Source organism: Colius striatus, chromosome 1 (assembly GCF_028858725.1).
Source record: "Colius striatus isolate bColStr4 chromosome 1, bColStr4.1.hap1, whole genome shotgun sequence".
In the NCBI taxonomy this organism is placed as follows: domain Eukaryota; kingdom Metazoa; phylum Chordata; class Aves; order Coliiformes; family Coliidae; genus Colius; species Colius striatus.
This window is the reverse complement of record NC_084759.1, coordinates 31837729-31858408: the sequence shown is the minus strand read 5'-3', so window position 1 is coordinate 31858408 and position 20680 is coordinate 31837729. Positions and strand designations below refer to the sequence as shown.

Below are 20680 nucleotides of genomic sequence, written 5' to 3'. Positions count from 1 at the left end.
AAGACCATCTACATGTTTTCAGGTCCAGGCCTTTGGTTGGGACTGTGTGTCTCCTGTGAGTTGGAGTATATTTGGGCTGGTCTTCCAGTTAAGTTTCCTCTGAAAGAGAAGTCAACTTACACACGAGAAAAATGCTTAGAAACTGAAACCTGAAACCACCAGAAGGCAGCTGGAGACAAGAGCAGGTCTGCATCAAAATTACCTTTCTGCCATGTCAGATTGATAATATAAGCAGTACCCTTTCATTAAGTGGCACTGTTCCTTTCATCTCCCCTCAAAAAGGCACCAAACAGAATCTGACCGAGTTGTTTTTAAACTTCCTTATCTCTTATTTACTCACTACCATCCCTTTCCTTACCTGAACTCTTCTTCTGTTCCCATACAATGCTCACCAAAGTCCCTTGACCCAGAACTTTCAGATTCTTTAGTGGTTTCGCATATCTCTCTGCTGTGGACAAATTGCTCACTCTAAACTATCCCTTCTGACAATGTCAATATAGGTTACAATTACACCCATGAGTCCCAGGGACTTTTAATCCAGCTGCAACAATAGTGATTACATCTAAACTGCCATAAACATGTTTCAGAGTAAGTAACTTGGTTAAATATACCCATTCAAAAGTCCAAGAGCTTCTGTCTTGTGATACTGAAAGATAGAGGAAAACTGCACTGGCTATGTAGTGTTTGTGTTTAGGAGGTTAAATTGACAAGCAGGACATTTAGAAGTGTAATGGGTTGGAGAAAGTGAGTTTAGGTTTTGGCAGAATTCAGCAGGGAGATTTATGCTATGCTCACGAGGCCACAGTCACGGGTGGCAGTGAGCTGGTCTGTGACTCTGCATCCACAGTGCAGCAATCAGAGGGAGAGAGAAAAACAAAAGTAATAGCAAGACCAGGTTGAGGTTTCAAGTCTACAGAAAAGGTTAGGTGAAGAGGAAGGGAAGTCCTGTGAGAGATCTCTGGAAAAAACAAAACAAAACAAAAAGATCATATTTTAATCCGTTTTTCTAAATGGATTATTTGTCTGACTCTTCCCACTGGTGTCATGGATTGAGCTCCAGGTCATAAGCTCACATTTAGCCTGGCTGGCAGCAAATGCAGGTTTGCTACGTCTCTGATGGTGGGTAGGTAGCCTATGGAAAATGCATGGCTCATCTCAGCCAAGTTTTAATTAGGCAGCTGTCCTCATTGCAGAACAAGTTTAGCAATTCACTCGCACAGGCAATTCCACTTGCAGCGTGAAGGATAAAATAGACTGGCGTGCTAAACCACTGCCTCACCCTTCAAAAGAGCACCCTGAGGGCAGGGGCATGATGCGATGCACTGAGGAGGGAGACAAGTGATACCGAGCATGTTTGGTTTATTCCTGCTCTGTAGCACAAGGAGTTGGGTTTCCCCACGTGTCAGTCTGGCTGGCACCTGTGCTTTTTTGTCTTGTGGCAGTTTCCATTTCTCTCCTTTGCATTTTGGGTTCCCTTGCTTTCCTTCAGCTCGAAGTTTGTCAATGATGAGCTTCTGCATGTCATTCCCAGGTTTATCTGCTGTACCCATTTGATACCATTACTTTTGTAAAGAAGTATGATTTGTTGCAATCTGAAAAATAATAGAAGACTCAAAGAAATGATATGTTCATGCTGCTTCCATGGGCAGGGATCTGTCACTCTGGCTGTTGTCTAGCACCAATACCAGGGAGAACATGGGCTGAGATTTCACAAGTGTGAGATCATGGTGCTTCCTCGAGAGGATTGGTTTTTTGGGATACTCTTGATCTTTGAAGTGGTGAAAAGAAATGATTGATTTGACCAGAACTTTTCAGCCATTTCTGACTTGCAAATTCCCCCTTTCTGCAGCACCAATTTCTGTGCATATGGGACTGCATATGTACTGTGAAGTTTGACCTACTTCTAGTAAATTTACTTTTCTTTCTTTTCTCCCATAAATGCCTCAGAAGTTGTTTAGGGATCTGTAGGTCATGGTTTGAAAACCACTAGATTAATCAACCTGTAGCACCAATGCCTATGTAAACCAGTCCTAGGATTCTCTTCAGAGTAGCAATGAGAGGTTTTGTGTCTCAAATTAGTCCATGTTTCACTTGGAAAACGAGTACCTTGTGAGCCTTACAATGTGGCTATATCAGAGTACATGCTATTGTTTTCAAAGTCTTTCCCTGAAGTGTATTCACAGGCAGGATCTGTTGATTTAAATGGCTACACAGCTCACAAGTTTGTGAGGTTAAAAAATGCAGTAGGGAGCCACTGTAAACATTACATCACCAGCTGAGGAAGATCTGGAGACAGTGTGTCGAATGGCCAAGAAGAAATTCACTTTAAATACACCTTGGACAGCTGCCTGGGAGGGATTTGGTGGCTGTTGCATTGGATGTTTTTATCAATAAACAGGCGTGTCAGTCTGCAATGGTTCAGGACACTGTGCTTACAAGTGACTTCATTTTGCCAGATCTGGGCTGCTCCCATTGGCATCAGCAGCAAAACATGCCCCTAGTCAGCAGGAGCAGGAAGGGACTCTTCAAGAATATTTTAAGTGGTGCAAGGCTGTATGGTCTATAACATGGGACCGATAGGCATAGAAATCAAGTCTTCCATTTCACTAATGGTTTATGTGGAGGATTAAAATTCACCCCCTGGATCTCAGTTGCATTCAGTGGAATCGCAGGCTGCTTAGAAGAACAGATTAATATTTACTGGAAGAAATGTTAAGAAGCTTGTCTATGGAGCAGTAAATGAGACCAAGGATTTTTGAGCCCAGGTTTTCCTAAGGAAAGAAGAATCCCAAACACATGGTTGTAAATAAGGGAAGTTTATTGAATTGTTTCTTCAGCGAGCCTAGAAATTATTCTGAAAGTGGTAAATCAGAATCTAATATGAGAAGACCAGGGAGAAAATCTTGTATCACTACAGGGAAGCAGTTGTTCCCTTCCCCCCCCACCACATCCCCATCTGCTCTTTATCAGCTCTGGAGCTCGCCTACCTCAGCTAAGCCCATTTGACTCAGTCTGACAGAAAATTACTCATTTTCTCACTGGATTCATTTTCTGCTGTTGTAATGTGTTGAATTGGCTCAGCAGAAGATGAGACAAACCCACTGCAAAAGACGTGCAGAAGGTCTAGGCCAAGGGCACATGAAGCAAGAAGCAGGACAGGTCACCCGCTGTTCTGGGTCAGCCTCGGCCCCCTACACGCATGCTCTTTCTTCGTGACGTGACCTGGAACCCTGTCCCAGACAGCTGTGAGATTGCTTGACCCTCTGTAGGAGAAATAATAGGAAGGGCACACGAGGTCTTTTAGCTTTTGGTTATTTTGCCTTTCTTCTTCACAAAATAGATATATTGAAGCCTGACCAAAAACGATTTTTGCCTCTAAGTCACGTGTTGCTACACAAACAAGGGTGAAACCACATGAGCAGTGCTTGATGAGGATGCATGCAGACAGTGGGATTGATCGTACGTGTAGGTGCTTGGGCAATAGAGAATTGATACCAGCTGCGGTGCCAGGTCCTTGTTTTTGAGCTGCAAGTTCCTCCTAGTCATATACTCAAAGGTTCTCCCTTCTGTGTTGTGTCTATTGTCATTCATCCTGCTCATGCTCTTGATGTCATACCCTCCTACCTCCTTGTTCCCTGCTTTTCAAGCTCCCTTTCCATTTGTGTCACTGCTGTCTTCAAAAAGGGTTGTTTTGTAGCCACTTTTATTAGCAGAAAGAAAAACAGAGGAAGACCATAAGAAAATAGGAAGCTGCAGAATAACTAACAATTGAATGAAGACTTCTTTTGATCCACTGCAAAAATAAATAACTGCTTTCAAATCAGACAACAGGGAGAGGTGAATAAATCTGTTAGATGCAGATGGTTATTGTCTAGAATATTGTTTTTCTCATGTTCTGTCTCACAGGAGCACGGACAACATGTCTGAAAATGTTCAGACGTTTCAGAGAGGTTTTTTCTTCCCTGCCCTTAACTCTTTGAATTCTAGATATTCTCACCAGTGCACAAACACAATCATAGCTCCTGACATACATGCAAGGAATAGCACCTGATGTCTGTTTTCAGTATTACTGGCTGTAACTAAATGTGATGGAGTCTTCCTCAATGGACATTTAACAGAACTGGTATTTTAGCTGCTCAGACAGCTTTTATTTAAAACAAGTGAGAGACAGAGCAAGAGCAGTATTTGGTAACTGTGGCACATATAAACATCAGGTTAACCTGACTTCGGGACAAGTGCTTAACATCTTTCTCCTGGGGAGCCCTCTCCGCTGGAGAACACCCAGTCCGCTGCAGCCGGGGCCGTGGTTCCCTGTGCTGGAGCATCTCTCCTCGTCACCCCTGCCACCAGATATCGGGGGAAGGGTCCCAGCTGCCTCCGTGGCCCCGCCCGGTAACCGCAGCCGGCAGCCGGCACAAGGCGGGGTGGCGGCGGCGACTGAGGGGCTCCCAGCGGTGTCCGGACGCGCGGAGCCACGGACTCGCTGCGGGTGCACGTCCCACAACGCGAGGCAGGCTACTGCCTTTGCCGTGCCCCGTACCAGCGGTGAGCGGCAGCCACGGGGCCGGGCGAGGACGGGCCAGCGTTATGTTCTGGTGAGGGTCCTTCCTGGCAGCTGGCGCTGACGCTCGTTGTGCACCCCAGCAGCAGCCCGGCACAAACCCAGTGCAGAGCCACCAATAGTTGGCATTAGCGAACCGCCATAAACCAGAAGACGCGGTCACGCCGCCGGGGGTGGCGGTCACAGGACAAGGGGCGATGCTCCCCGCTTGTGGTGCCGCTGAACTCTTAGAGGGACGTACACTGCCTGGAAAGCCCACCGTCCTGCCCACCGCCCGTGACGGCTGCCAGGCCCCGGCGCTGCCCCCGCCCGGGATACCTGCGCCGCTCGCCCGCGCCCCGCAGCGCGCAGGGCCGGGCAGGGCCGGGCAGGGCCGGGCCGCGCCGCGGCGCCACCGCTCCCGCCCCCTCCGCCTCAGCCCCCAGCCCGCGCGGGGTATAAGAGGCAGCGGCGGCAGAGCCGGGCCGCCTATGCTGGTGGCGACAGGCAGCGGGACGCCTCTGCCCGCCGCCGCCGCCATGAAGTCGCCTCAGGCCCAGCGGCCAGCGGGTCAAGGTGGGAGCGGCGGGCTGAGGGGCGTGGGGAGGGCCCCTTCCCCTTCCTTCCCGCTGGGGTAGCGGCGGCGGGCGGGCGGGCGGCGGGTGTCTCCTCGCAGCGCGGGGGTCCGTGGCAGCGCCCGACGGACCCTCACGCTGCGGCGTCCGCCCGGCAGCGCCGGGGGAAGACGGCGTCGGGAGCCTGGCCGAGGCGCTGGGCGAGTTCGACGCGGTGTTGGAGGAGTTCTCCTGCCCCGCCGGCCGCCGCCGCTTCCACTACGGCGAGCACCTGGAGCGCATGAAGCGGCGAAGCAGCGCCAGCGTCAGCGACGGCAGCGGCCTCAGCGACTCGGAGAGTGAGTGTCCGTCCGTCGATCCCCTCGGTCCGGCAGCCCCGCCCGTGGCCCGTCCAGGGGAAAGGAATCAGAAGCGGGTGTTGAACAAGCGCATCCCTTCAGGGAGTCAGGGACCCGTGAGGGGGAAGCCCATCTCTCTTATAAATAACCGTCACACTTTAATTTGCTTTTTGGGTTACAAGTTGCAAAGTCTGGCCCCACTGTTTTTATTCTCCTGATGCCCAGTGGGGAGGGAAGGAAGGAAAGCTGCTTCCTTCCCGAGGGGTTGGAGGGAAGCACTGGCAAGGTCCCCTCTAGAGCAAATAAGGCCAAAAAACTCATTGCATAAAAAGGTCAGGCTGTCAGACTGCTACTGAAACATCCTGGTGTCTTAATAAAAAATATGCCTCTTGGGTTAACAGGGACTGTCCTTTGTATCTCAGAAGCTAAAGTATCAAGTGAAACAGATTGAACTCAGGTGCACTTTCCAGAAGACACTGAAACTCCTGAAGGTTTCTAGTTGAGTGCTATCACTGTTTCAGAGGTGATAATTTTAAGCTGACTTGCATCTGAGTATACTGGATGTACGTAAATGGTGTATGCAGAACAGCACAAGAAGGGTGGGAAGCCAGTAGTGACTCTTGGCTTGCTTTGAGCAAGGAAACATAGAGTTGTAACGAAGGTTATTTTTTTTTTTCCTAGTTAACTTGGAAAATAAGTTTTACTCCTCTTAATTTTTGCTAGTCAGGGAGAGAAGGCATGTTTCTTCTTCCAGACAGTGAGGCTGGAAGCTGGTCTTCTCCTCAGGAGCAGTAGACTCAAGGGCTACTTTGTCAGAAGTAAGTTCTGCTAATAACAAGCTGTACTCAGGTTTTAGGTTTTAGTTCCTAAACAGTACAGGAGCTTGTAAGAAGTTTATCTGGTTCTCAGTTACTTTAAAAAGTTGCTCCTTTAACTTCTGTTGTGCATCTTTATCAGTTCATCAATTAACCATGTAGTTCTGTTGACTTAGTGCTAAAACTTAAATATAATCTTCCTAAGGCCTGAGCTGTGAGACAAAACCTTCCTCATATTATCAGAGCCTTTTATTTCGTTGTTCTGGGCAGGATTTGTTTAGTTTCACTGACAGGTAAGGTTTTACCTGCCCTGGATACTGTGCTTTGCAATACCTTTAGATTTTTTTTCTGTAGTGAGTGGAGATATGGGAATCAAGATACTGTTCTGCTGGTAGTGGATGAGTTTCTCCTTGTGAGTGTCTCCCTCCTTCTGAGGAAGACGTGGAAATGCATACCCAGTTTAGACTGGACACTAGCCTTTTGGATGACTGAGGGTGTGTAAGGTGATGACTACCCTGACTGAGTCAAGCTGCTTAAATATGTGAGCTGTGTTACAACTCTTAAGTCTATTATTAACCACAGCTATACAGCCCTAGTGGAACTGTTCCTTGTGCCTTTGATATTGTAATACGTTAACCTCTCATATACACTTTAAGTGATACAATAAAGTAATCTGCTGTTGAGAAAACTATCATAAAATCAAAAGAACCACCCCCAAAGCATAAACCTGTACCAAGAACTGAATCTTCATGCATGATTAAAGATGTCTGTAGTTGCTTACTGTATCTGCTGTAGTTTTAGATTTAAGAAAACTTGAATGCTGCTAGAAATTGCTCTGTTAGGATTCAGTTCAAGAAGGACAGGGAGCTGCTGGAGGCAGTTCAGTGCAGGACCACCAAGATGATGGAGTGGAGCATCTCCCTTATGATGGAGTTGAGGGAGCTGGGGCTCTTTAGCTTGGAGAAGAGGAGACTGAGCAGTGACTTCATTCATGTTTACAAATATGTAAAGGGTGGATGTCAGAAGGATGGAGCCAGGCTGTTCTCAGTGATGGCCAGTGATAGGACAAGGGGAAATGGGTACAAGCTGGAATATAAGAGGTTCCAAAGAAACATAAGGAAAAAATTCTTCACTGTGAGAGTGATGGAGCACTGGAACAGGCTGCCCAGTTGGGTTGTTGAGTCGCCTTCTCTGGAGACATTCAAAACTCACCTGGACAAGTTCCTGTGTTCCTGACTTTAGGTGGTCCTGCTCTGGCAGGGGGGTTGGACTAGATGATCTTTCAAGGTCCCTTCCAACCCTTGAGATTCTGTGACAGGATGGACCACTGGAGGAAGATGATAGTGTTCTCTGGCAGGGCAGGAGGTCCAGTGAGAAACAGCCTTCTCATGTAAATGAACAGACCTGATCTTCCCGAAGATCTGGAAAATTAAAATCTGTGTCAAGTCTGCAATAATTTAGTCTGAAGACATTTAATGGGATAGCAGGATAGACAGGATTTGATGGCTGTATACAGAAGTCCTCAAGGATCTTGTATGAGGAACTTGTCAAGCTTCCAAATCCCATCTTCTGCTGGGGTTCCTCCCCTGGTGATGCATCCTGTGAAAAGTGACTGGAGAAATTAGAAGTTACGATCTTCTGGACACTGCCATATACTGGTCCAGAAGGTGCACTGAGTGGCTTGTTGGCATCCAGCAGTGTCAAGTGTATGAGATTATGCTTAAGGGAAGGGAAACAGAAAACTAACTGTCTTTCCTTGATTCTCAGTACAGGCCCGGTAAAACTCTTTTTTCCTAAGGACATTGTTTGGACAACTTCTTATTTTGAAGCTGTGGTAGGATTGGAGATTGATAAAGAGCTCCTTTTATAAAGCAGGCTCCAGTGTCTGATGTAATACAGCCAACACTCCCCTATATCTATTTTAAGAATAGAATATTTACTCAGGCTCTTTTTGTTCAAACTCAAGGGTTTTTTTCCCCCTCTAGGTTTGCTTTTCCTTTGGTCTCTTATTTAGTGCAAGTGTGGTGCTGAGTTCATGACCTCGCATTTCCCTTGGTAATGCTTAGGTTAAACACTACTGCAGGAGCAAGGAGAAACTGGATTGAAAGAGCAAGTTCTGACAACACGAATAGCAAGGCAAAAGGAATTCCAACAATATTATCTGCAGGTAGTTCAAATGATCCTCTTGTTCATGAAGACTCTTGATGTCTCTGTGAAATCTTGTTATCCAGTGCCAAGACTATTCCAAGTACACTTTGTCATACCTATATAGAGAGAACAGTTCAGACTATTGTGTTTTGGTACAGTCTCTTTCTAATCCTTCTAACTGATGCAATGTGGCTGAAGATTGGATGTACACGCCTTTTGGCCACTCCTGCAGTGATATCTTTTGAGTCTAGGGTGAGACTGTAAGTGGAGGTAACTTTTTAAACCTCTGCAGCTGTTTGTGTCAAGGCCCTTGTATCAGTCTGAAATTCAACTCTATGAGACGCTAGTAATAGATACCAAGTGGTCATAGTCAAACAATACTGTTTGCTAGGGTAAGGAAAGCCTTTCCTCTCCCAGGGCTTCTGCCATGAGGATGAGCCTGTTTAATTTAACAGAAATATTTACAGAAGATCTTTATCAAGATAGCTAATCCTGCAAATATTGCTTTTAACTGTGAGATCCCCTCTTGAGGGAGCTGGCTCCAAAAGTACTAATTGAAATTCTTGTATTACAGATTTCAGGCTCTTAAGGGAAAAACAGGAGTTTGAAGCAACTCCTGTGGCAAATGGCCATGATAGTTACTTGGTTCTCTCACGTGTTGTCCTGCTATTTGACCAAATGACCTTTGGACGAGGTCTGTCTTGGCTGTGGTTAAGTATTGTACAGAGCACAACGGACTCTTGACTTACAGTAATAGAAAGGCTCGCGTGTGCAGATGTTCATGGTGATCTTAGCTCTTGGCCCACAAGTATTACATTAACCACAGCAGCTGATTGGGTCAGTGGTGGAAATGATGATGCAACCAGTAAGTTACTCCAACAGACATTCTTGAGTTGTTGGACTGTGAATGAGTACCAATTATGTTTCAACTCAAGGTACTCGACTGAGTTGAAGTACAACAGCATTGTACTTCACGTTGTTAATCATGCTGAAACTTCTAAGTTGAGGGATACCTTATAACTCTTTGCTATTTACAGCATATGTTGATTGTGATAAAGCAGGATTTGCTTTAGCAGCTTTTGCCAGCACAGCACTAGTGTAGATGCAGCTATGAACTCTTACAGATGTAATTTGCTGCTTGTGCCTTGGAATAAGCCTGCAACAAAAAGTGCAGGCTTGCCTGTGCAAAAGGTGAGTCCACTCGGTGCCTTGTGCCATTGCAGTGCATGGCAATGTCAGGACAGCCTGACAAGCCTAATGTCAAGTTTAGGCTTAGGAAGTAGGAAATGAATAGGAAGTTGGAGTTTCTGAGAGGTTGAGAAGGGAAGCGTTTTAGTGTTTCTTGTGCCAAAGCTGAGCCATTAATCTGTTGTTGTGCTCCCAGAAACTTTTCACACTTTTGGGGCTGGATGCCTTTTTTTTTTGAGATAGGTTCAGCTTCCAGCCTCACTGTTAAAAACGTTGCAAAATAAATGCCTTGACTCAATTCTTGCACTCGTACAGCCTTCATGCGGTGCCTTCATAGTTATTTTAGGAGTATGTAAATGCTTTCTGACAAATACGTCCTGCCTTTGAAAACAACAAAAACCCCTGAGTGCATCTAGAACTCTTTAAATTTATCATTTCAAAATCAAGTAGGTGCAGATTTGCTAAGGGGTTGAACAAGAGCTGTTAGCACCCCATGCCTGGGTGGTACAAACATCCATAGTCCCATGCCACGGATGTCTCCGTGTGTTTGTGCTCATGCCAACTCTATCTGGAGGTGAAGCATCAGCTACTGCTAACACTGCAGCACTCATCCTGAGAAGCCTGTTTACATTGGCAGTCTTGCAGTATGTGACTGTAAAGAAGGTATAGAAGGAGGCGACAACAGTGATTGAAGCCTTAAAATAGTTTCCAAATGATTAAATAGACTGGGAATGTCAGACTAGAGAGGAGATGTCTTGGGTGGGGACAAGCTAGTCTTCCAGAAAATCCTAGGTGATGGCAGGAAAATGTGAGGAAATGAAATGAAAGCAGCATGTTGAAGTAAGAGCAGTTATTTCTCCTTGTGGTGTATAGTTAAACTGTAAATGATATTGCCTTAAAGTATCAAGGATATTTAAAGTTTAAATACTCCAAAAGTAAGTGGGTAAAATGATGTCAGGAGTGAGAAGGCCACTGGGGACTGCCATAGGCAGTGGCTGCTGCTGCCTTGGGAAAGGTTCTGACCTGTACATCACGAGAACTTGGTAGAGTTTCTCCTGAAACTGTCAGCGTGTGGTTGCACCACTCTAAAACTCTTCCACAGGCATGTGCTTGCACCTCCAGTTGCTGTGAGAGGTAGAATGTGGAGCAGGTGACCCTATGGTCTTAGCAGCAAATCCCAGTTTTATAGGATGAAGAGGAGAACAACCTGAGGTGGCAGATTGTCTCTGTGAACTTCTAATGACCTGTCCCTAACAAGAAGGCAATAGTTATAAAAAAAATGAAGCAAGACTCACAGAGAAATAACCTTTTATTAAATGATCTGAGAAAAAATGCTTTATTAAATTACTGATACATATCAGGGAGAGAAACCCCAGAAATTTCAGATGCGTAGGCTTCTCTCCAAGTAGTCAAATTTAATGAGGAAAGTGCTTTTTAGTAAGATTTCCTGTTCTTACCTCTCCAGCATACCTGTTTCCCTTAGACTTTAGAAAGGAAGCTTTAGTGAAGGGGAAGACTGGAGCTGGAAACACGGCCTCAGAGGTGGGAAGTATGGTGGGAGAGTGTAAAGTGAAGCTTTGTATGTAATGAGCAGGCACACTTGTACATCTGAATTTCAGGCTTCCTAGATCACTTGCCTTGTAACTATGTGATTTAAACTCTTTTAAATCATGAAGCCTAGACATGTAGCCAGTGGAAAAGGTGTGATTTTTGTGTCAGTGCTGGAACAGATGTTTCTTAGCTAGGCAAAAAAAAAAAAAACAGAAAAAATACATAATGCAGCCAAGTGTGACTGATTATGATCAAAATAAACACTGTCCTTGAGGGCTGCAACATACGAATTATGAAACAGGCTCTTGGCATCGTGAATATTTCTCAGTTCTACTGATGACACTAGAAATTTCCAATTTTTATCTTGTTTATTCTTTAACAAGGAGGCTGTGTTCTCATTAGGAATGAGTTGTCGTGGGTTTGCATGGAGTCGTTTCTGCTAACGAGGAAGGACTCGCGCAGTCTGTTTCTTAAATGGTCAACTATATTGTTCTATAATAAAATCATGGCTTGTAGAGACTTGAGTGAAGTTTTAAGACTCCTCTCTGAAAACTGTAGGGATGTGATTGATTTTTTTTTTTCCCCTCTAAAACTTTCCCCACTGAAAACTGGAGCAAAAATTTCACCGACTCCAGGGCTCTTTAAAATTGCATCTTGAACTATGGTACTAGGAAGAGCATAACGTGAAAGAAGTCAGACAACTCAAATTTTCCATTTTTCTGTTTTAAAATGGAGAGTTTGAGGTTTTCCTCCTTTAGTTAATCACTACTTAGAACTTTTCAATTGCTCATTTCATGGGGACTTTCTATATTTGCATGGTATTGCCTTGGTTTTCCTTTGTGGCTTAACCATACAATGGAACAGCAAAAGACAACACTAACTACAGATTACTTTGCCAAAGTAAAACGTACCCATATTTATTCCAACCCCTTAATTTTGGAGCTCTTGGCTTAGCTTGACTCACGTAAGTCAAGTCAGTGTCTTAAATCTCAGATTTCTAAGGTCTTTTTTTTTTGAAGGAGACGGTGTTACAGGTTGTTTTTGAGGACAGCCAATAGTTTGTATTTGTGGGCAGGCAGTGGAATCGAAATACAAAGCAAAAAATGAAGTTATGAATGATAGATAAACTTGTGTCCCAGTGGGAGAGAAGGGGCTGGATGAAGGACAGCAGCAACAAGAGGCCCTTGGCAAAAGCATCTGGCCATTGAGTTGCAGGGCATGCTGGGTTTGTGTGGCAGTGGAAGTCTTCCAAGGGGCCATTATTGGAGGTGAATGAGCAAATCCTGGCTTTGGCAGCTGTTAGAGAACAGGGACTGAAGTGTCCTTTTCCCAGAGCTTTCTGCCCTACAGCCACACTTTGCCAAAGAGGGTATTTTTGTGCCATAGGTATCACAAGTGTTTTATTTAAGTCCATGCATTCCTCCTTCCATCACCAGAACTTCTGCTCCTTGGTGGTACGTGTAAGGCACAGCCAGTAGCTAAAGCGTGGGTTTGCCTTTCGAGGAAGATAAATGATGATCTTTGCTGAAACTATTAATATTAAAACCTGACAGAAGATAACACTGTTTTGTGAAAACATTTCAGCCTCTTGAAACTGGAAGAAAAACATTCAGGTACTTAAAGTGATGGTTCTGTCTTACTTTCCCATTGCCTAGTTGTAAATGTTTCCCAGCATCAGGCTTGTGGAAACCAGTATGAAATAACTTATTTGATTTCAATACTGTGTGAGGTGAGCAGTCAGCACTTTCAACTGCTTATAGGAGGAGAGAAAACCACAAAAAGAATTCAAGGTGACTTGCTAGCTCAGATGTGTACTTGGATGTAAACGGAAAGAACTGTGTGAATAGCTTGTGGCCAGTTTAAATGGCTTATTCAAGCTGTTGTAATTTGAGCTTGCCCTCACAAGCATTGACAAAAACCATTTTACTCCAGCGATATACAAGAGCGACTGGAGCTTTGGATTTGGTGTACAAGAAGGATTGGTTTGTAACATAAATTGACAACTCTGCTGCATGTGGTGTCTGGGTATTAGCAGCATAGACTCCACATTAAATGTACACTGAATTTTGTAGCAATTGTTCTCTGTTTTTTTATTTATTCAACAAACTCTGAAACCTCTAAAATGTAAAATCATTTGGAACTTCTTGTTCTGCTCCTTTTTGAATGCATCGACTGGAAGGGGCTTTATCTTTGGTCTGTTTTGTGAGTGTTTCAGGGAGGTGCTTTTGGCCACAGCACTGTTTGTGTGAGGTGTTATATAGCTTTTTGGTGATGGTAAGGGTTTTGTCCTGAACAGCTAGAATTTTCCATTCTAAGCTTCTTAGACACTAGGCTTTGCATCATGGCTGAGAAGAAATGTGGTTTCAGTAGAAGGTTGGTCTGTAAGCTGATTTCAAGGAAGTGTGTCATACCTCTGACTGTTACTTTCAGTCCATTAATGTATGGGATTCATCTTGTATAATATAACACTAGTGACACAAATCATTGCAGAGCAGTGTGAGATTGCTCCCGCCCCTTAGGTTGTTTTTACTATTTTAGGAGCTGCTTATTTTAAAAGTAGCTCATTTTCCCATTTGTATATCTATGTCAATTCTGCATTGCATTCCTGCATCTGAAGTTTCAGTTAGACTGGTGTTTTGATCTGCTCAACAGGCACTTAAGAGTGAAGATAAAGAAATTCCCCCCAAAAAAGTGCTAGTATGGAAAAGCATGCCATTCTTTCTGAATAAGAAATACCAACTGATAGCTGATGGGGGCAAGCAGCAGTCCCATGTAATGGATGTCATTGACATCATGGTTCACGTTTGCACAGGGCTGTAGGTGGTGTATGTGTTTGTTGGAAGAGGATGCTCTCACAAGCCTCTTCAGTGTGTAATTGCTACAGAGGTAGGCTTGGAAGCCAGCACAGAAGAAACAAATGGACAATCAGCCTACAGCTGAGGAAACATTTGGCAGGCTTAGTAGATGCAGATGTCCTGTCTGGTCTGATTTGTCAGTGAACTCCTGTGGAAGCTGAGTTTATGCCAGTAAGGACCACAGGCTAGAGGAGATGGAGTATGGGGACACACTTTTCTTCCCAAAGATAAGGGGAACTTACAGTAGAGGAGTAGTCAGCTGGGGGATGATCCCTGCCTTTGATATCTGCAAACACTGTGACAGTGTTCAGGAGATGCAGATGTGCAGATCTTGGCAAGGCAAGCTGCCCCCCTTTTTTGCTAATTCAGGAAGATACCCTTAATTTAAGTACAACTGTTGACTCCTGACATAGAAAATGGGACAGGCATCCAAGGAAGTGTGACAATCTGGCAGGGAGGTTGGACTAGATGATCTTTCGAGGTCCCTTCCAGCCCTTGAGGTTCTGTGATTCTGTAATTCTGACTTGGATGGACTTGGTGCTGCAGTGTAACCACCTCCTAGGCTGGGGCTGTAAGAACAAATGCTGTGTGTTCTGCAGGGAGGCAAAATTTGGGCCTCAGTGGCAAGCAGTGGTGCTCACCACCCCATATAATGAGACATACATTTCTTTCTTAGGAAATGTGCCAAATAAATTGAGACTGTTGCCATGTTCTTATTACAATGGTTTCTTTTTGTAGATGTACAGTTTTCAGGTCACTGGCTCAACACTGCAGGAACCAGCATTTTTAGTGTTTCTAACACAATTGCAATTCCCTCTTCCAGTAGAGCCATGACTAATACTTTGTGTGCACTGTGCATCATGGAACTCTTTTTATGAAAAGACACAGGATAAAGATTGTTTTTTGATACTTTTTTTGAGACTTAAGGCCTTGTCTAAAGTCCAAGAACATCAGAATGATATTGGAACCTTTCCCATTGCTTTTCATGGCATATAAAAGCTTTTTTTCTTTCCGTGGCATGTAAAAGCTTTCTTTGAAAAATCACCTAAAGTAAGATTGCAGAACATCTGTACAGATTTACTGCTTTGAGAACTCCAAAGAGTTAGAGAATGAAAGAAAACCAAAATCTGTAAGACAATTTGTCTAGAATGCAAGACCTAAAGCAGCAATGTGTGAACAAAGGGATATGTTTGCTTCAGGGATGAAGACACACTTGAATATATTTCCAGTTCTGGGGGACTGTCCTTGTTCTGAGCTCTTTATGCAGCTTTTTAGTATAATTTGACCAATTCAGGTAACCAGAATTTCCTAGAGTATTGTGAGTTGGGCAGGTCATACCAGGCCTAATTTACTTGGATGTAAAGTAACCGTCTTTCCTGTAATATTTCACAAGCAATGCTGACTGCAGGGAGAGCTGCTGGTTTCCTTACTGGGGGTGAGGATTGGGCCTTGGGCTGCTTCCTTTTTAATAGTAGGTGTGGGAACAGCAACCTTCATGCAGTAGGTGATTGATTTATCCCTCTGGTTTTGAAGTCTGTAAATCTGAGTTCTTCAGACTTTGAATCCCTTATAGGAATAGTCCCGTTGCTGTTTTTAATTTCACTGAGAAGTTGCAGAAGTGTTAATTTTACTTTATAATGTAACTGTTTTACAGGTGCAGATTCACTCTACAGAAATAGCTTCAGCCTCAGTGACGAAAAGCTGAACTCTCCAACTGCATCTACTCCAAGCTTGCCATCCCCATCAGTAACTCCATGTAAAGGTATGCTTAACTGTTGGTGTTTCTTCCTGATTCTCAACTATGTAGGCTGCTTTCTGTCAGCCAGGATTTACATGCATTCATTGACTCTCTTTTTTTTTAAAGGACAGCAAAACTAAAGATTGCTGTTGTGTACACTTACAGATTCAAGCATTTTTTGTCTTGGTTGTGAACAGCAATAGCACACTGCATCTGCACTTCTTTGCAGGTGACCTGGCAACTCTTTTGGTTTGGAAACACCAAGCTGAAAGAAAATTGCAGATGTGTTTTTTCTGTTGCTGAGGAATCGTGGTACTCCTTACAAAACACTTAACAATTAATTTGTGTTGCTTCTTACTGAAGCAAGTAAGTAGCTTAAATGTCCCTTCTATATACAGAAACACTTAGGCTGAGTTCAGGGATGCAGCAGGTGACTCCTCCAAAGCCATATTGTTGCCATTAAAGTTAACACAATTACTCGGTTCCCTATAGACCTTGCACTGCTGATACAACCTGTGTATTAGTAATTCCTTCCTCTTTTGTAGCTGATGCTGTTTCAAAGTGCCTTCTGTTTTGCAGCTGACCTAACTCCCCAGGAGTTTGTTTCATGCAGGTTAGCTTAGATTAACTCTAAAGTAGATACATCAGTAAATGAACAGTCATCCCCATGTACTGTGTTTTTGTTAACGTTAGTCTTCTCAGATGCATGCTCAAGAACTTTTGTGCTGTCATATCTCTTCCACAATGACAAGTCACAAAAAATCCCAAGTGGAATAATTCTCTCTAATTAGCGTGATACTAGAGAGGAATAAGGAGAAACTGTTAATAAGAAGTGGCGAAAAAGTTCAGTTAAACTGGCAGGAAATACTTGTCAAGGAATTACATTAAAGGCCAAGATGCCTTTCCTGATGAGAAGACAAAGAGAAAAACAGAGTTAGAACTGGCTTGGAATAGACAACAGAAATGACATAGGGAAGCCATTTGCAGTAGAGCTAGATTAAGTGGAACCAGTGGTGTTCTCAGGAGTGAAAATCTAAATGGATGTTTGGATGCAAAATTATAATGTGTGGACCAACATCAAAAGATCTGACATCACGGCAAACCAGTGATACTGCCATGATTTAACAGGCTTACATTTGGTAGGGCTGGGAGATAACTGGGTGGGGTTTGACTAGGGCCATGAGTGCAGGATCTCAGCAAGTGCAAAAAGGAAGACTTCCAAGAGTGCGTTTGGACAATGCAGCAACCCTGTTAAATTTGCCTGAAGATAATCCACAGCATGTTTGATACCACTGAAAATGATTTGAGGGAGTGAGTCATGTGGTCTCAGTGTTTCTTTTGGCCAGATAAATGTGTCCTGTCTAAGCAGTATTGACTCTTTCTTTTACAGCAAAGCTTGGAGACACAAAAGAACTGGAAGACTTCATTGCTGATCTTGACAGGGCACTAGCAAGTAAGTAGATTTTTATTAGCAGGCTGCTTCTCACTTGGTGCTGTCAAAGAGCAATGAAAGCAAATGTGTGGGGGAGAGGGGAGGGTAGCAATAGTTTTTCAATAACATGGCTAATTTTAGTTTGCTACTCTGATGGGTCATTTTGTGGATAAGAAAGTAAAATCTGGTCTTTGCCTGAATGTTCAAGGCATGCAGTTTAGTTGTGTGACAAAGGCTGTAATCCAGTGAACTTCTGTCCACACCCCTGAGCCAGCTGCAGTTCCTCCCTCCTTGGCAATGTATAGATCAAGTAAACATCACTTTCTTAAATACTGAAAACTAAGCTAAAATATGGCATTTTGTTTCTTCATGATAAAGCTGAGTAACTGGAGGAGTAACCATAGGTGAGAGGAACCTTTTTGTTCCAGACTTTGCTTTATGAAACAATCAGGGAGCAGATATCTGTATTTATTGACTTAGATTAAATGTCAGAATCCCGTTTCTGCTTCTCACCAGGAATGGAATTTGGGTCATTTTCTCTGTCACTGTCTAGAAATGACAGTGATTTTCCACTTACACAGCATGAGATTTTTATTTTACTGTGAGAATGGTTGAATCATAGAATCATAGAATGGTAGGGGTTGGAAGGGACCTTTAGAGATCATCTAGTCCAACCCCCAGTTCTTCATTATGATTTATAAAGAAAAACAACAACAACAAAATGCTTTCCTGTTCCCAGCCATTCTTTTTCATATTCTGATACAGGCACAATACTGTTTTGGGGTTTTTTGTTTGGACTGTGGACCCCAAAACAACGAATTGTAGGGTTAGACCTAGATAGCAGCATGACCTAAATAGCAGCCCTTAAGCCGTGAACTGAAAATTTCTTGCATTCATTGGGTACCTTCCCTTCCCTGTAATTCTTGAAGCCTTGGCCATCTACCTTGAGCTTAAGAAATCTACCCTTATGAGCTTCCTATTTCCCTGTTGTCTTTTACTGTGAGGGTGAGGGATCCCTGGCACAGGCTGCCCAGGGAGAGTGTGGAGTCTCCTTCCTTGGAGGTCTTCAAAACCCACCTGAACGTGTTCCTGTGCAACCTGATCTAGGTGAACCTGCAGGGGGATTGGACTAGATGATCTCTAAGGTCCCTTCCAACCCTACCATTTTATGATTCTGTGGTTCTTCCTTGTATCTTAATCCTGGCTTCACTTCTCTTGTTGAAAAGATATTTCTAGTTTCCCAACATCTGCCATGGATATATGTTTGAGCTCACTCCATCTTTACCACTGAAACTTAATTGACTGCTCTTCTGAACAGCTTCTGAGTTTCTGAAGGTTTACTGGAACAACAAAACCTCAAAACAGGAAATATTTATGTTGCTGTGTCTTGCACAGCCCTGTTGCAGCTAACTCTTAAGAGGCTGCCTATAGTATGTAGGTTTCATTGTCCCCTTGCAAGGCACATCAAAGAAGAGGGTAGAGATTGGCACTGGGGATTTCTTTACTGTATTTTTTGTATCCCAGCTAAACAAATCTCTAGTGGTTTCAGCAGAGTCTCACTCATTTCTAGTGTGTCACTTACCTTAGTGGTACACCATATTTATCACACATGGGAATTCTGAGGAAAAGTCCAACTTCTGTCTGTTATCACATTTTTGAGGAGTTGTATTTACATGCTTAAGGTTTCACAGAACTTTGTAGAGACACCTTTTCAAGCCTAATGCACTTGTTAGGACAGTAATCGCCTTAAATATTTCACATGCTAACCTTTTGAGTCTCATGTTAACTTAAAAAGGGCATAATTTGGGCCTGTCAGGCAGTCTAGCAAGCTGGGCAGAGATCCAGGCTGTCTGGGATGTCAACAACATGCAATCTTACTTAATATAGAACTTGGTGATCTTTCTTATTTTGTATTTTCAGGTATGTGAAATGAATCTTTGTGCTTGCCTATGAATGTCCTCTGAAGGATAAGTGACACCAATCACTGAGAGCTGCTGCCCTTGTCTGGTAACTTTGCTACCCAAGATATCCATCTTCTGAACATAACCTCTATAAACTCCTACAAGTATTTAACTGGCAACATGCTCTGTTACTTTGCAGCAGGTGGAATAAGATAACTTAAGTGTTACAGCTGTATTTTGCTTTAAAATACAGCTTGAGTTTTAATTTAAAGTTGCTTTTATGAAAATATATTTGTAATTTTATATAGTTGAGAACTTTTAATGCTTTTTTTTTCCATTATAATATATTTTTGTATGCAAATAAACCTGAACTGGAATACAGATGTCTTGAAAGCTTCATATGAATGCAGGAACTCTGAAACAGAAGTACAAATTAAGCTCTTACTGAAAAGATCAAGCTTTAAAATGTCTGGTAAGAGCATATTTCCTGATAGGCAAAATATGTTATACTGGCTTAATGTGGAACTCTTTCAAATTGCTTAAGTAAGAGAAATTTGTACTATGTGGACTTAATACAATCAGGAAAATAATAAAATTGGTCAAACTGTTACTTCAGATTTGCCTTCATACTAATGAAATAACACTGGCTTAGGTGGTGGTGTTAGAATGTGTACTATCTCAAGGCCTGTGTAAAAGCTAGCTTTAAACTTGCGTACCATTTGGCATGAAGTACTAGTTGGGAGGTCAGACATCAAGGCCCATAGATTTAAAGCTATGGAGATCCTGTAGCACCAAGAAAATATTCAAGTGTCTGACAGTTCTGATACCAGACCCTTGGGTCCAAAACAGTCCACCACTCTAAAAAGACTTCCTAGCCATCAGTGTTAAGCTGAAAGAGTGGAAGGTGAACCTGTATTTTTACGAGGAACCTGATTCTTTCCATGTGCATTAGGCAATGGAGACGTCATTACATGAGCTCTGCTCCAGCTGCTGCAGGCATTACACTTGGCTCTGCTGTCTGTGCTGCTCATGCCATTGCTCTCTAATCTGTTCAGACCAAGTGAGCTGGGCTTGTTTGAACTCCAGGTCTTATTGTGACCAAAGCAGACTCGGGAGGAGTTGCATGAGTGATTCAGACATTGTGCCCCTTTAGTCTGTTACCTTTCCACCAGCCAATTCCTTAGCAAATGTAAAGATGGATTTGGACCTGCCTTCTGCAGCGATGGGAAGTCTGCTCTGTATTTGCTAATGAGATCACCATGTGGATGATTCAAATCCATCTCCCTGCTTTAAACTTTAAATAAAATAAATGACCAAAACATTTGGTTCTTACTAAAGCATCATATAATTTTTCCAGTCCTATTCATTGAATCTGGGTACGTTTTTATCAGTCTGAAGCAACCTTGAGAGGGGTTTGTGTGGGTTTTTTCCTTCTTTCAGGCAGAAGGGCAATGTAAAGGGGTGCAATATCACAGACTCACAGAATGGGGGTGGTTGGAAGGGACCTCTAGAGCTTATCCAGTCCAACCCTCTGCTAAAGCAGGTTCACCTCAATCAGATCACATAGGAACACATCCAGGGGGGTTTGGAAACCTTCAC

General features: G+C 43.4%; 1 protein-coding gene across 1 annotated transcript; it reads left to right on the top strand.

Moving 5' to 3' along the window:
- Positions 1-5012: 5012 nt before the first annotated feature.
- On the top strand, positions 5013-20429 carry RGCC (regulator of cell cycle). The gene is made up of 5 exons (XM_061995212.1): positions 5013-5116; positions 5274-5453; positions 15665-15772; positions 17139-17201; positions 19101-20429. Exons 1-5 carry the CDS (start codon positions 5032-5034, stop codon positions 19106-19108), a joined length of 444 nt encoding a protein of 147 aa, XP_061851196.1. The 5' UTR covers positions 5013-5031; the 3' UTR covers positions 19109-20429.
- Positions 20430-20680: the final 251 nt, after the last annotated feature.